At 59.4% G+C, this 14,400-nt stretch overlaps 6 protein-coding genes across 6 annotated transcripts; 3 read left to right on the top strand and 3 right to left on the bottom strand.

The window, feature by feature from the left end:
* Nucleotides 1-495: 495 nt before the first annotated feature.
* Nucleotides 496-4,857, top strand: C8Q71DRAFT_33431 (histidine phosphatase superfamily-domain-containing protein). Its single transcript, XM_047917897.1, has 15 exons — nucleotides 496-931; nucleotides 1,018-1,460; nucleotides 1,518-1,723; nucleotides 1,800-1,969; nucleotides 2,049-2,521; nucleotides 2,576-2,645; nucleotides 2,715-2,740; nucleotides 2,803-3,201; nucleotides 3,257-3,342; nucleotides 3,405-3,692; nucleotides 3,757-3,952; nucleotides 4,035-4,045; nucleotides 4,125-4,271; nucleotides 4,370-4,442; nucleotides 4,519-4,857. The coding sequence occupies exons 1-15, from the start codon at nucleotides 625-627 to the stop codon at nucleotides 4,606-4,608; spliced, it is 2,985 nt and encodes a 994-aa protein (XP_047784980.1). The 5' UTR covers nucleotides 496-624; the 3' UTR covers nucleotides 4,609-4,857.
* Nucleotides 4,858-5,106: 249 nt separating this feature from the next.
* On the bottom strand, nucleotides 5,107-6,059 carry C8Q71DRAFT_826557 (UBC-like protein; the record flags this gene model as incomplete). The annotated part of the gene is made up of 4 exons (XM_047926299.1): nucleotides 5,107-5,317; nucleotides 5,425-5,535; nucleotides 5,585-5,741; nucleotides 5,804-6,059. 4 exons carry the CDS (start codon nucleotides 6,057-6,059, stop codon nucleotides 5,107-5,109), a joined length of 735 nt encoding a protein of 244 aa, XP_047784979.1.
* Nucleotides 6,060-6,196: 137 nt separating this feature from the next.
* C8Q71DRAFT_33063 (uncharacterized protein) lies at nucleotides 6,197-7,479 on the top strand. Its single transcript, XM_047917877.1, has 5 exons — nucleotides 6,197-6,309; nucleotides 6,448-6,476; nucleotides 6,534-6,946; nucleotides 7,006-7,126; nucleotides 7,183-7,479. The coding sequence occupies exons 2-5, from the start codon at nucleotides 6,471-6,473 to the stop codon at nucleotides 7,297-7,299; spliced, it is 657 nt and encodes a 218-aa protein (XP_047784978.1). The 5' UTR covers nucleotides 6,197-6,309; nucleotides 6,448-6,470; the 3' UTR covers nucleotides 7,300-7,479.
* Nucleotides 7,480-9,559, top strand: C8Q71DRAFT_33064 (uncharacterized protein). Its single transcript, XM_047917878.1, has 4 exons — nucleotides 7,480-8,138; nucleotides 8,197-8,294; nucleotides 8,354-8,711; nucleotides 8,924-9,559. The coding sequence occupies exons 1-4, from the start codon at nucleotides 7,660-7,662 to the stop codon at nucleotides 9,411-9,413; spliced, it is 1,425 nt and encodes a 474-aa protein (XP_047784977.1). The 5' UTR covers nucleotides 7,480-7,659; the 3' UTR covers nucleotides 9,414-9,559.
* Nucleotides 9,560-9,658: 99 nt separating this feature from the next.
* Nucleotides 9,659-11,806, bottom strand: C8Q71DRAFT_793738 (nuclear protein; the record flags this gene model as incomplete). Its single annotated transcript, XM_047925500.1, has 4 exons — nucleotides 9,659-10,027; nucleotides 10,089-10,790; nucleotides 10,851-11,426; nucleotides 11,504-11,806. The coding sequence occupies 4 exons, from the start codon at nucleotides 11,804-11,806 to the stop codon at nucleotides 9,659-9,661; spliced, it is 1,950 nt and encodes a 649-aa protein (XP_047784976.1).
* Nucleotides 11,807-13,041: 1,235 nt separating this feature from the next.
* C8Q71DRAFT_697699 (uncharacterized protein) lies at nucleotides 13,042-14,147 on the bottom strand (the record flags this gene model as incomplete). Its single annotated transcript, XM_047919981.1, has 3 exons — nucleotides 13,042-13,518; nucleotides 13,581-13,841; nucleotides 13,902-14,147. 3 exons carry the CDS (start codon nucleotides 14,145-14,147, stop codon nucleotides 13,042-13,044), a joined length of 984 nt encoding a protein of 327 aa, XP_047784975.1.
* Nucleotides 14,148-14,400: the final 253 nt, after the last annotated feature.

Below are 14,400 nucleotides of genomic sequence, written 5' to 3'. Positions count from 1 at the left end.
AGCGCGTTGGTGGGAATGCGTTGGACGAGATAGGCGGGGAAGCTGGGCGTACCTGCTGCAATGAAGGTTGGAGAGGAAGACAGTGGTAACGACGTCGGAGCCGTCACGGTCTGGGTTCGTCAGGGCATCCATGTGTGTGCGTGCGGTGGCCCGGCGGGAGGAACGCAAGGCATATATAGGCGGTCTCGCGGCCATGGCTGCGTGGGTGTACGTACGAAGGTCGTGAGGAAGACGAACCGGGGAAATGACAGTGAGAAGGCTGAACGACTTGTCGCCATAATATCCTTTCCTTAACCCGAATCCACAAATTCGCTCATCGCAACGCACAATTGCCTCACCCAATAAGGCAGCAGGGATCGCTCGCAATAATCGCGCATCGAGATCCGAGCGCCCGATCTGAGTCAGCAAGATCTTGCCCTGGGTGCGCCCCCGGCCACCCTGGGCATCCCCGGCCAACTGGCAGGTGTGGCAGGACGTGGCTTGCACGATCTCTGCCCCGATCGCTCCTCTCAGCCACCGTCTGCAGTGAGCCGGACCTCGCTGCTGCTGCACGCGAGCCTCGACGCCCTTGTCCTCTGCCACGACGGTCTCTCTTCGACTGGCTTCGACCGGACCATACGCTCTATGGCAGAGAGCCCACCCTCTCACCGAGAGCGCAAGTCTCGCATGAACCTCTTCTATTCTCCGGAGCGTTCCTCGCCTCGTTCTCAGTCCATTCTCACCAGGTCTTCTACGCCTTCACCGAATGGCTCTCATTCCGACATCTCCGCTGTAACCGAACCTGGACGGCCTCCTATCATCCTTGGCATATGTGCCATGGACATCAAGGCACGCTCGAAGGCCATGCGGGAGATCCTCACTCGCCTGGTAGAGAGGGCGAGGGGCGTCATAGAGGTCAAGGTCTTTGGTGACAAAGTCATTCTCGACGAAGGTATGCACGCGTGATCGTCGTTTGCTTGTCTTCTGTACTCATGGGCTATGTTCCCCACCCATCTCCGCTGTATCTTTACCCACCAGATGTCGAGAATTGGCCTAGATGCGATGTCCTCATTTCGTTCTTTTCCACGGATTTCCCACTGGACAAGGCCATCCAATACGTGAAATTGCGGAGGCCGTTCTGCATAAACGATCTCCCACCCCAAGCCCTGTTGTGGGACAGACGATTGGTCGGTGCGGTGCTGGATCACTTGAAGGTGCCGACGCCTCAGCGCCTGGAGGTGTCTCGCGATGGTGGCCCAAAGGTGGACGAAGAGTTACGCCAGGTGATGAAGCAGAAGATAGGCATACAGCTCAGTGGCTTCCAGGTGACGCCTGAGGTCAGCCTGAGCGAGGACGGGGATGCAATCATCATCGACGGTCAGGTGATGGAGAAGCCCTTCGTCGAAAAGCCCGTCAGCGGTGAAGACCACAACGTGTACATCTACTTCAGGGGTGGTGGGGGTCGCCGACTGTTTAGAAAGGCGAGCATCCCTTACAAATGGGATCATGTGTGAGCGCTGAACATTTGTCATGAGCAGGTCGGCAACAAATCCAGCGAATTGGATCCCAATCTGAACTTCCCCCGGACCGACGGCTCGTACATTTATGAGCAGTTCGTGGACGTGGACAACTCGGAAGATATCAAGGTCTACACTGTCGGTAAGGACTATACGCATGCGGAAACTCGCAAGTCGCCGGTGGTCGATGGTGTTGTTCGACGTAATACAGACGGCAAAGAAATTAGGCGCGTCTCTAGCCATGCTCATGCAACGTTCCCGTTCTCCTTACGACAGCTGACCATAATCTCCCCGCGTTTGCAGATTCATAACCCATCTAAGCGATGAAGAGAAGAAGTGGGCCGCGCGCATCAGCGAGGGCTTTGGGCAAACTGTATGCGGTTTCGACATGCTCAGGTGTGACAACGGCAGAACTAGTCAAGTCATTGACGTCAATGGCTGGAGTTTCGTCAAGGGTAATGAGTCTTACTATGGTGCGCACGCTCCAAACCTTAGGAAGCAGATTGCTTACAGGCCCTTCTCTCATATGTGTGTGTTCCCGCTTGCTGATAGACAAGGCCGCCGAAATGCTCGCCGGGATATGTGTCCATGCTAGCGCTTCCGTCGAGCGTCCGCTCTCCGCCACCGAGGGGCCCGTGGAAGAGTCTCCGACCTGGCTTCTCAAGGCCAATGTGACTGTGTTTCGTCATGCCGACCGAACGCCCAAGCAGAAATTAAAGTTCAGCTTCCCCATCGACGAGCCGTGGACACAGCCGTTCGTCCGCCTACTGAACGGCGAGAAGGAGGAGATTATTCTCCGAGAGCGTTCCCAGTTAAGCCACATCCAGACAGCAGTCGAGGAGGCGAAAGGCCTAGGAGCTAGCGGCGAGGATTTAGCAAAGCTAACGCAGTTAAGCAATGCACTGATCAGCAAGATCGAGTTGCCTGGGACGAAAGCGCAGCTCAAGCCCGTGTATTCTAAGAAGCAGGCCGGGCACTCGAGGAAGCTGACAAAGTTGACCTTGGTCTTCAAGTGGGGTGGCGAGGTACGTGCGGCGCAGCGGTCATGCTCTCCCGTTACTCAACACCAATACAAACAGTTCACGCACTCGGCAAGGTACCAATCTCGCGATCTGGGCGAGAACATGAAGAAGGACATCTCGATCATGAGTGCGTATCCAACAACTTACAAACCTGTGTCCTCCAATTCGCTGATCACACTTTGTGTGTCTCCGGCAGACAAGGACGTTCTCAAGAACGTTAAGGTATGTACGATGTCTCGCCAGGGTTACTCCGCGACGGGGGACTGGAACCACATATTTTCCAGATATATACATCTTCAGAGCGTCGTGTCGTCGCCTCCGCCGAAATCTTCGCCACAGCTCTCTTCGAAAACAATAAGGATCCGTATGCTTCTCATCAGAGCGGCAGCTCGCGCACGTCGCAAGATGGTAGGGATGGCGTCAGCGGTTCTGCGCTAAGCCCGACCGCCGGGAGCGGCTTCCGTCCAAGCACACCCCGGCGCGATGGCTCTCAGTCTAATGCACCGAAGGCGCCGAAGCTGATCGTCCGCAAGGACCTCTTGGACGATTCGAACGCAGCTAAGGACCTCATGGACGATGTAAAGAAACGCCTCAAAATCCTGTTGCGCCCAGGCGAGCCGGAGAAGCGGCCGGAGTTGACTTGGCCGAAGAGTCTGAAGAAGGAGCCAGTCGAGGTTGTCAAGGTTTGTCCGACCCGCGTCTTCTAGTGTGTTACGGTTATCGACATAACCCCTGCAGGAGGTAATCGACCTTCTGAGGCATTTCCGCGAGGTTATGCATCGGAATTGGGAAACGCTGGATGTCGACAAGATACAAGAGCGATGGTGCGTGATTGCCGCAGACAGCAGGTGAATGACGGCATTGACGTGTGTTGATGGACTGATAGGTGCTGTGGGGACGAGCCCTGGCTTTTCCGCGAGCGATGGGAAAAGCTGTTTGAAGACTTCTGCGACGTTAAGCAGGAGAAATTTGACCCGTCGCGCGTGTCGGAGCTCTATGACACGATTAAGTATTGTGCCCTGCACCACCGGACGTTCCTGTTCTCCATATTCAGCGAGAACGGGCAACCAAGCTCGCAGCTCCGTGATCGGCAATTGCACGAGCTGTACGGACGCGCCAAAGCGCTGTTCGACCTCGTGGCGCCGCAAGAGTATGGCATTGAGCCGGAAGAGAAGTGAGTGTTTCGCACGTCGCATACGCAGCACAGTGCTGACTGTCGCCATGGCGCTTTACCCCAGGGAGGAGATCGGGGTGCTCACGTCGCTGCCGCTGCTACGCAACGTCGTCGAGGACCTCGAGAATGCACGCAACAACGAGGAGTGTACTCTCACACTCTACTTCACAAAGGAGAGCCACATTCACACGCTCGTGAACCTCGTTCTCCTCTCTGGGCTCCCCATCGCGAACCGGCGGATCCCCGAGCTCGACTACTGCGTGCGTCCTTTCTGCCGCCCTCTCATGCGCTCTGCGCTCACTGCTGACATCACGGATTACCTCACACACGCTTGACGCGCAGTCCCACATAACGTACGTGCTTTATGAACACGGGCGCCCCACAGGGGGACCCCATCTGCGAATCTGCCGCATCTGACACACCGATCTGCAGGTTCGAGCTGTACGAGCGCAACCACGGGCGCGGGAAGTCCGACAAGGAGTACTCCATCCGGCTCTCGCTAAGCGAGGGCGCGCACTCGTCGAACGTCCTTGACTCTGCGCTAGACGCACGCCACTCGCTCAACGTGCAGCCGCGCAGGTGAGTGTCCGGCGTGCTCCCTCGCGGATTGTCCCCCCTTTCTCTCTTCTCCCGCGTTAAGCGAAATGCGTGCTGACGGACGCGCCCCCCTCCCGCAGGAAATTGACGCAGCACATACCCTACAGTCTCGTCATCGAGAAGCTCTCCAAGCACTTCCACAGGCACATTGGCGTAAGTCCTTACGTCTCCCGCCTACCCATCCACCTGCGCACTAGGCTAACTCAATTGACTCGCGTACGCGGATCAGGACGACGACACGGGGCCGGACGAGCCGTTCGAGACGATCGATGCGCTGAGCGCACCGGTGGCGAACCAGAGCCCCGCGGACGATCCCTAGCAATCACAGACATGGGCGCACCTCATCCCCCTCCCGCCCTCGCCGCCGTCGACCGCGACCTCCTGGCCGACCGTCCCGTCCCGGTCCGTGTCCGTGTCTGCGTCTGTGTTGACGCGTGAGGCGCGGGTGCCACTGTGCTTGCCTGGAGTATGTTTCTCTAGATTATCGTGCATGAACGTTGGGGGCTTGATGCAGTAGAGCTGACGCTCTTCGTCTCGGCTGGGTTGGTTTGTGATGACTTTGCATGAGCGGACGTTCATGGCGACTATTTGCAAGCGCTGCGTTGTCGCCGATGACCATCGATAGTATCTTCCTAGACGCACGTCCGTCCGTGTTTCGGGTATCATACAAGCAGGATATATAACACTACTGTACATCTGCTACTTCCGCAGTCCCGCAATGACGTGATTCATTGCGTTCTAGATCTGTGTAGCCTCGCTACGCTGCGTGCCGGGGCCTCTGGTCTAAGGATGGAGGTTGTGAGGGTGCGTGCCATCGTTACGGCACCTCGCTCTCGGTCCAGTCGTGCAGGCCGAGCCTGGAGCGGAGGGTGTCGAGTTGTTCTGACTTGAGTTCGCGGAACTGCATCGCGTGCGGGCCCTTGCCTGCCATGGATGGGTGGTCGCGGTCGAACAGGGCTGATGCTGATTGCGAGAGCATGGAAGACTGTGTAGCAAGGGCGGCAAATGACGAGGTGGTGTCGTGATATCTGCGTATGGTCGGTAAGTGAGGCATCTTCGCGCTCTGAGACTTGCGGAACTTACAGTCTACGAGCTGATGAGTAAACGAACTAACGATAGATGTGTATAGGCTTACCTGTACGCTTCCTTGTTCAGACAGTCCGCGTCTTTGATGTCGTCTAGGGCGTGCTTCTTGAAAGCAGCCTTGATGAAATGCAGCACGTCAAAGACATGGTGGTCCTTTGGTCTACATCGCAGTTTTACCCACGATATTGTGAAACGATATTGTGACTCACCTCCATGGCCTGAAGCGCGGTGCAAGGTTGAAGGTGCCATCTTGCTGTGAGATGAGCGGATGGAATATATCCGTGACGAACTGGACGGTAGGCGGGCGCTCCGGGTAATTCGGAGGGAAGATGAGACGGAACTTCAGAATTGAGTCGGCGTAGTATCCTACCGAGCCCTCAGTCAGCAAACCGACCCCCGCAAGCGACACGCGTTTGCGGACGACGGACCTTGGTGGACGAAGAAGACGGCGTCCCATACGAGGAGGTCTGTCGGGGACGGGATGACATACATGCCCAGGGGACAGTGGCCGGTGTGTCGGAGAGAGGCATACTCGAGGGAGACGGTCGTGCGAGTGAGGGCGGGGCTGGACGCGTAGGCCTTGGAGGCGGCGGCGGCGGACGGGAGGCGTGAAGACGGCCTGGACTTGGTGGGCGTGGAGAGGTCGATGGTGGGGGAGGCCACGAGACCGCCTATTCCGAGCATGCTGTGCGGGATGCCGTAGGGCGTAGGACTCCTACTAGGAGGAGAGCGGGCAGGCGTCGACGCGAGGGCAGCCACTGGGCAGCGACCGGGACACGGCGCGGCGTTGCTCGGCCACGGTGCACTCCCGCCCTCCCCTCGCCCAATCAGCAGCCGGGAAGGTCACGTGATGCACACCGGGCAGACGAGGGAGAGCCGTTCGAGGCGCCCGCTGTACGTCCCGTTACCTCCCGGTCCGCCATGGAAAGTCTAGGTGGGTATGCTCCTCCGTGGCTCTACGATGCCACTTATAAACCCGCACCCGCCGCTGGCGCTCTTCATCACACCATTCCATCCGCGTACCTGCCATCGTACCTTCCCTCCTACCTCCACTTCACTTTGGGAAGTAAAGTCACTCGAGCACGATAAACAAAGATGAAGGTCGGTAGCCTCTCCTTCATGCACCCTATCATGTTCTGACCTGAGCACCTTCGGCAGTTCGCTACTGAGGAAGAGATCGCTGCACACAACCGTGCCACCGTCCGTGGTGCCATCGAGGGCACAGCCGCCGGCCTCGCCCTCTCCGTGCCCGGGTCCCTCTACCTCCACCGCCGCTGGCCCGCCTACCGCGCCCTCCCCATCCAGCTCAAGGTCATGTTCTGCATCTTCGTCACCGCACCCCTCTACGCCATCCAGGCCGAGCGCCGTGGTGTCCAGTACGACGAGTCGACATGGACGGGCGCGGGCAAGCGCGAACTCAAGCGGTTAGAGACCGACGAGGAGACCCGCTGGAATCGCCTCAATACCCAGGAGAAGTTTAAGGACTGGGCCTTCCGCAACCAAATCAAGATCGTCATGGGCAGCTGGGCGGCCGGCATGGCCCTTGCCGGTGGTATTATCTGGCGCGACAGGTACGCGCTTTCACTCTGCCCCGTACGCGTTGACAGATGTTGACGATATGGACTTGTAGGCAGCAGTCTGCTACCCAAAAGATTGTTCAAGTCCGTATGTGGGCTCAGGGACTGGCCATCGGCGTGCTTATCGCCGCTGCTGTCTTGACACAGTCGAACAGCAAGGATGCCGCTGAGCACGTAAGTCCCTCTTCATCGCCTTTAATGCCCAGCTATCTGACGTGCCCTCTCTACAGCGCATGGTGGACCACTCATGGCGGGGCATGGTGCAGGAGTTCGAGGACGAAGAGCGTGCTCGCGAGAAGTACCGGCTCATGCACCCCCCCACCCGCACCCCTTCATCATCGTCATAAGCTGCTCACCTATCCCTCGGACCATTCCGTTCATGACCGTCATGCCACGCCACTATTCCCTAACCACCTTCTAATCCACACGACTAGAGTCAGTCTTGGTTTCAGACAGCACAGTCTAGACATACCGTCTGCGTTCATGAGGTTGTGATAAATTATACTACCCACTGTATCCTTTGACTGTCACAATAGACCGGTGCCAGGTGCCTGCAGACCTGTGCTGAAAATAGCTCACCATGTCTGCGCGTGCATGAGTAAGCGCCCACTCGATCGTAGAGATATGATCGGGCAATAACTTTGTTTGCGGATGCCAGTGAGCCGTGCACTGTAGCTTGTGCACGCCATACCTTCCCAGTCCCAGCCATGTCCTCCGCATCTAGCAGTTCTTCAAGTGCATCATCCTCCGATTCTGAGGGCAAACCTCCACAGAAGACGCCACACCTGGCGGACGACGATTCCGAGGACGATTCTGGCGACTCAGACAGTGAAAGCAGCAGCAGCGACGATGAACCCGCCCCCGGGGCCGACGAAGACGACGGCCCCGTCCTCTCCCACAAAGAACAGCGCAAACAAAAGCGGAAAGAGCTCAAGGCCCTCTCCGCCGCCACGCTCTCCGCGAAGCAGCAGGGCAAGCAGCCCGTGAAGAACAGCGCCGAGCTCGCGCCGTCCAAGCTGCCCCGGCGGCAGAACTCCGTGTGGGTGGGGAACATGACGTTCAAGACGACGCCGGACGCGCTGAGGCGGTTCTTCGAGGGTGTCGGCGAGATCACGCGGGTGCATATGCCGATGAAGATGGCGAGCGGGGGGCCCGGGGCGGGCGGGGCGAGGAAGGAGAACCGGGGGTGGGTCCTTCAGTGTCGTGCTACGAGACTGGGCGGTGTTGAAGCTGATCGAGAACAGGTTCGCGTACGTCGATTTCGCGACGCCGGACGCGAAGACGATCGCCATAACCCGCTCAGAGAACCCACTCGACGGGAGACGGCTGCTGATCAAGGATGGTATGGCGTCGCCCATCCGTTCTGCAATATATGCAGCTGACACTCTTTTCTACTGTTAGGGGACGACTTCAACGGCAGACCAGCAGCAACCGCCGACGCCGGCGACGCCAGCGGCACGCCCGCCCCCAACCTCTCCGGACACACCAAAACCGCGCAGAAGATCCTGCGCGCCCAAAAGCAGCCCGCAGGGCCCACGCTCTTCCTGGGCAACCTCGGCTTCGAGACGACGGACCAGTCCATCCGCCAGCTCTTCGACTCGCATCGGCCGAAGCCCGCTGCAACCACAGATCATGATGCGGACGCAGACGCAGACGCGGAGGACGCGGACGCGCACAAGAAAGAGGCGGACAAGAAAGAGAAGCCGTGGATCCGCAAGGTGCGCATGGGCACGTTCGAGGACAGCGGGAAGTGCAAAGGGTGCGTATCTCAGCTGCGTATGGTCTCCTTTGTGACGGGCCGTCCCAGACCGCGCTGGACGCTGCTCGAGCCCCGTCGAGCAGCGTCCAGCCGCGGTCGCGCGTCATGCTCGCACATGCGCACTGGCGGGCTAGACGCGGGCCGTGAAGCACGAGCACGAGCACGAGCCGCACCCGCGAACCGACGACTGACTCCGCCATTGTGTGTGGCAGGTGGGCATTCGTCGACTTCACGAGCCCCGAGCACGCGACGAGCGCGCTGGTCAACCCGAAGAACCACTTCCTCGACGGGCGGAAGCTCGTCGTGGAGTACGCCTCGCCGGACGCGGTCCGTCGCGGCGGGAACATCCCGCGCTCCAAGGATATCAAGGACAAGAGAGCCGCGACGGGGAGGGAGCGCCAGCCGAAGACGGACCGCGCGCCCTACCACCAGAAGGACGAGGCCTCGAGCCCGCATCGGAAACGCAAGGACAGGGGAGAAGATGCGGACGTGGCTGCCGAGCCTGCTGCTGCTGACGGCGAGGACGCATCGCCCAAGCGGCGGAGGGTGGAGGATGGCGCGCGGGTGCCCGCTGAGAGGGGCACCGCAGGAAAGGGCGGGAAGCCCCCGCGGGCGAGGCCAAAGCCTGGGGCGGCTCTCGCCCTGGCGAAAAGAGAGACAGCAGCGATTGTGCCTTCGCAAGGGCGCAAGATCGTCTTCTAGTTGTATGGCGTTAGCTGCTCCATCGTGGCGCTTGAACAAACATACAACACATTGCATTGCCCGCATTATGTACTACGGTATTACTGACATATACGGGTAATCGAGTACATGCATGAGGCGGCTTCCGCATTAACTTTGCTGATGCCATAGCGAGCAGACAGAGTGTACGTAGAGTATTGTGTTCGAATAAGCGTCGTCAGTGAATGAGTGGAGTATGCATGCAGGCCGGCGGGCCTGGGTATTGCTCAGTCCTCCTCCTCCTGGACCATCCCGATCTCAAACTCGCCGCAGATGTCCCATCGCGAGCCCTGTGCCGCCGCAGAGACATACTTGACGAAGCGCATGACGCCCTCGTCGCGGAGGACGAGCAGCAGCCGATTGAACCCAGGCTGGACAGTCAGCAGCGTGCCCGAGTCGTCCTCGTCGTCATCGGAGTCCTCGTCCATCGCCTCGGGGTCCGTATGGCCATTGCCATTACCATTCCCGTTGCCGTTCGAGGCTCCGTGGCCGTTGCTCGTGCTCTCGCCGTTGGCAGTGCCGTTCGCCTTCTTTTTCTTCGATCCAGACCGGTAGACGGCCGGATCATCTTCCTCGTCGTGCGGGGCCATATAACACTGCGAGGTGCACAGCAGTAAGCCACCATGCATCCAGCCATGCAAGTGACACCAGACATACCTCCCAGCCACCCCACTCACCCGTCTGCCACCCACCCAACGCATCCTCCTCGCTCTCCTCCGCTTCTCCGTTCACGTCCGCTGCGCTGAACTGCGGCGTCAGTCCCAGCACCACGTCGAGCCGCGTCTCCTTCGTCTCTCCCGTCGCAAGCGTGTAGTCCATTCCCGGTCGGAAGCGTCGCGCCATAGTCGAGTACCGCAGAGGCAACAAGCTTGTGACGATCGCGAGCCACGCGCGGAAGGCTGCGCTCGGGAAGAGCTCGTCCTGCAGTGCGCGCACGATCTCGTCCGGTTCGCTGTGTGCCCACCGTGGGTCCGCTTTGCTGCTCGTCCCGTTCGCGGCCTCGCGTAGCGTGCAGTACCGCCATTTATGCGGGGGACCTTTCAGGGTCCACGCGCCCTGTGCGCCTGCTGAGTGCGGCGGGATAGGTGTTAGGCGGGATGGACCAAGCCCGTCGGCTGCGTCTGCGGCGCGGAGCCCGGTCTCAAGCTTCGCGGCGAGCGGTGCGCAAAGGAGTTCGTGCAGCTCGAGCGAGGATTCGTCGACGAAGCGCTGTGCAAGTGCTTTCATCGTGCGCGGTTGGAGGTAGACGGGGTTGAGGAACTCGGAGAGGAAGGAGACGTCGGATTCCGAGAGGGGCTCAGATGGAAGAGGCGGGTCAATGGTGTCGGGATATGACTTGAATTCCGTTGACGTCGACGCCTAGAGAACACGAACACAAACTCAGGAAGACGACGCTGCGTACAAGCGCAGCAAGCTTACCAGCTGCTCTCGCGAGCTCTTGAACTCGGGCGGGTTGATCTCTGGTATGTAGCCCTCTTCACCTGGTTGTGCAGCATGGAACCAACCACTGATACTCAGCCTCTCCCGGCCATCCTCTCCCTCGCCCACGACGACTTCCTCGACTGAATGGAAACTCTGGCCCGGCTGCACCTCGAAGAATACGAACTGGTTCCAGCTCGGCGGGATGTTCTTGCTCGGTACAGGCTCGGGCTCGAGCACGCCGTCCGGCCCGGGCTTGGTCGGGTACAGCTCGAGGGCGCCGCCCCACTCCTTCTGCCAGCCCATGTAGTGCGGGAGGGGCATGTAGAGGATGTACGACACGCGCCGTGTGCCGATGACATCGTCGTGGTTCAGGAGATGGCAGGACTTGGAGTAGGACACGATGGACATGTCCTGCTTCGTGCCGGAGAGGGGCCCGCAGCCGGTGACCGCGCGGAGGAACGAGCGGAATTTTGAAGAGTAGAGCGCATCGCGGAGGGTGAGGAGGCTCGGGAGGAGCGCGCGCTGCTCGTCGGTGAGGAAGGAGAGCGACGCGAGGTCGCCGGTCTGCTTGACCTGCACGCGACGTGCGTATCAAGCATCGATCCCATCCGTCAGGCCAGGGAAAGTGCGAGGTGCACCGGCATACACACCTTGTAGATGTCCGTCTCCTTCTCCGCGAAGCTCAGCTCGGACAGCGCCTCGTCCTTCACGTTCTGGAGGAGTTCGTCCTGGAAGAGCTTGTCGACGACGACGTGCTTGTAGGGCTGGCTGGTCTCATACTCGGTATGGAGGCGGTGGATGTTGGTAGGACTGAAGAGATCGTTCGCAAAGCGCTCCGCTACGGCGTCCGGGTTGGAAATATGGCTCATCTTCATCCTCTTCAGCAGGGCGGGCTCGGCCTCCGTCTCTGCAGCGGGCGCGGGGCTCTCAGAGCGGGCGTGGGTGCGTGCCATGGCTGGGCGATTCGACTCTTTCGGATTTGGGAGCAGAACGACCACTAGCTTCGGGTCTAGTTTTGTCAGTCAGGTGCCAGAGCAGCTGCCCGAGGTGCGACGAAGGCGTCGACCGGTTTGCGCGTATGGAGCACGGAGTAGAAGGCAGATGCCTCAGAGAGAAAAACGGAAACCTGGGAGAGGGTGAGTATATGTCGGCGGGACTGGAAGCTCTGGAAGTCTCGGCCAGACCAGGCTGGGGATGCTGGGCTCATGCTCTCCGAGCGTTATGTTTTGCGACCAAGCGCCGAGTTTCTCACCCGGCTGCTCTGTACGATGAATTCCAGACCCTGTGCGAATACTATGAGATTCGTAAAATTGCCTTCGCAACGCCAAAGACCCCTTGTAGGAGACTTCTCGCACGCACTCGGCCGGGCAGTAACTGGAGATTGAGGGCGACGCGTTCTGGACTGTTTCCTGATTCAGCTGTCGGGCGCGGGTCGCGGCAGAGGCGGGCTCGAACCAAGCTCGAACTCATACAACAACGTCTAGACCGCTTCCATCGTTACCCTGCAGTAAAGCGGCGCAGGGATTCTCTCAACAGCTCACACGAGCGACCAGCCAAACGCCGGGCAATCGGTACGCCAGGCTGTGTCACTGTCAGATGGCCTTAAAGCTTGATAATAGCTTGAGGCCAGGGCTGCATGCGATGTTTCCGCTCTATACGGATTCTTTGAAGAATCCCTGGAACTAGAGGCCCACGAAGGTGTATATTACACAGTGTGACCACCGAAAGTACTCTACCTTGGTATCCCACTCAGCAGGTACCGTATCCGAACGTATACGTATGTCGTACGAATGAACTAGTCGTATTGGTATTCGTACACCTAGACTATATACCGGCAAAAGGCACACACACGCACACTCTGGCCCGGGCGCCCTGCGGTGCGCAAGCCACCGAGGCCAGAGACCCAGTCAGGAGAGGCAGAACGTACAAGAGAGGAAGCGGGAAGGAATCGCGGTAGGGAATGGGAGAGGAGGGGGCACTTGCGCGACAGGATGGCATAAATATTGCGAACCAGTCAGGCCAATGGATGATGGACACACGAGCTTGCAAGACCGAGGCAACACCAGGAAATTGCGTCCATGATGAGGCGAGGGCGGACCGAGTCAAGTGAGGAGGCAGGGTAACGGGTGGGAATATAGCTACAGTAGAGGTGTTGTCACAAGTCGATAGTTGGCGACTGCCCACTCACTCAGAGCGGCCCTGTCTCCGACTTCTCGTCTACTGTAGAAAAGCCGCTGTCCTTCCGCGCCCCTGTCGAGCGCGGGTTTGAACCATGGCGTCGGTGCCCGTGGACGGAAGCAGAGCGGCTGTGTCTGTGCGAGCGCGGGGATGAAGAACCCGGGCTCGAGCCAGCATCCGCGGACGTCCGACGCGGGATCCATGCCTCGGTGGCGTTCATCTTCCGCGCCTCCGCCTCAGACATCCCGCCTACCGGGATCGGTGCGTAAACGACAATGTTACCCGAGGGAGAGCGGGAGTGTGATGATGTGTCGTAGTGGTTGAACGCCATCGAAGACGACTGGGGCGACGTCGGTGTGGGGAGGAGGTAGATGCGGTGCAGCGAGTCGGTGTTGAGCTGACGAAGACTCGTGTGCTGCGACTTGTTGATAGCGGCATCACGCCACATGTATCGGTAGTGCTTCGAGAGCGCAATCAGCGTGTGGAGCTGGAATGGGGTCCACCTATATTAGCTAGGAACGGGGCCGCACTGACGACGAGGGTACGCACGCGAATGACAATGAGGATGAACATGATGCCAATCATACCCACGACGGCACGGTCAAACCACAGCTCGCAGTTCTCCACATTGAGGCCCATTTCGACCATGTCGCGCATGAGATCGGGGTGCCGCGAGAGCTCTTCGCAAACACCTGTCCGGACATAAGGGGTGCTGTACGACGTATAGCTGACGAACAGCGTAGAGACGGTGATGAAGGCGAAGTCGGCGATGGAGTAGTCGCGGTAGAAGCGGACAAAAGAGGGGATAGTCTGCAACAAGGGGGGAAAGCGTCACTAACAGCACGCCCAGGGAGCGCGAGGACCGCGCACCTTTGCAAGACCGACGAAGCCGACGAAACACGCCAGCGACGCCGCAGCAAAGTAGGTCGACAACAATCCCCACACTATCTTGACGCTATCCACCCTCCACACGTCTCCCGATGCCTCCCACTCCGTCTCCGACTCCCATCCGAGCGAGCGCCAGAGGCCGAGGAGGCGGGCCGCGAGCACGAAGTTGAGGCCTGCGCCGACGAGCGACGCGGCGATAGATACGGACCTAAGGGGGCGCACAAACATGGTTCTAGCGTCAGCACGGTCCTAATTCTAGTGCGAAAGTAGGCCGTCGGTGAATGGAAGGGAGGAAGGAGAAAGGTTAAAAGAGAGTGGGCGGGTGTGGAGGTATGCGAGAGAGAAGACGCGATTGGCGGAGTGGTGCGACAGAGGTCCCTGCGGATGATGTATCTCGGAGTCGTGCGACTTACCTCTCGAAGCGGCGCGTCATGCCGGGATCTGCCGAGGCTGCTTGGCTGTGGCTGGCGGGGCGGCAGGG

This window comes from Rhodofomes roseus (assembly GCF_022264815.1).
Source record: "Rhodofomes roseus strain CIRM-BRFM 1785 chromosome Unknown C8Q71scaffold_1, whole genome shotgun sequence".
NCBI classification, from domain to species: Eukaryota; Fungi; Basidiomycota; class Agaricomycetes; order Polyporales; family Fomitopsidaceae; genus Rhodofomes; species Rhodofomes roseus.
The sequence above is the reverse complement of the archived record's forward strand: the minus strand, read 5'-3'. Positions and strand labels throughout refer to the sequence as shown.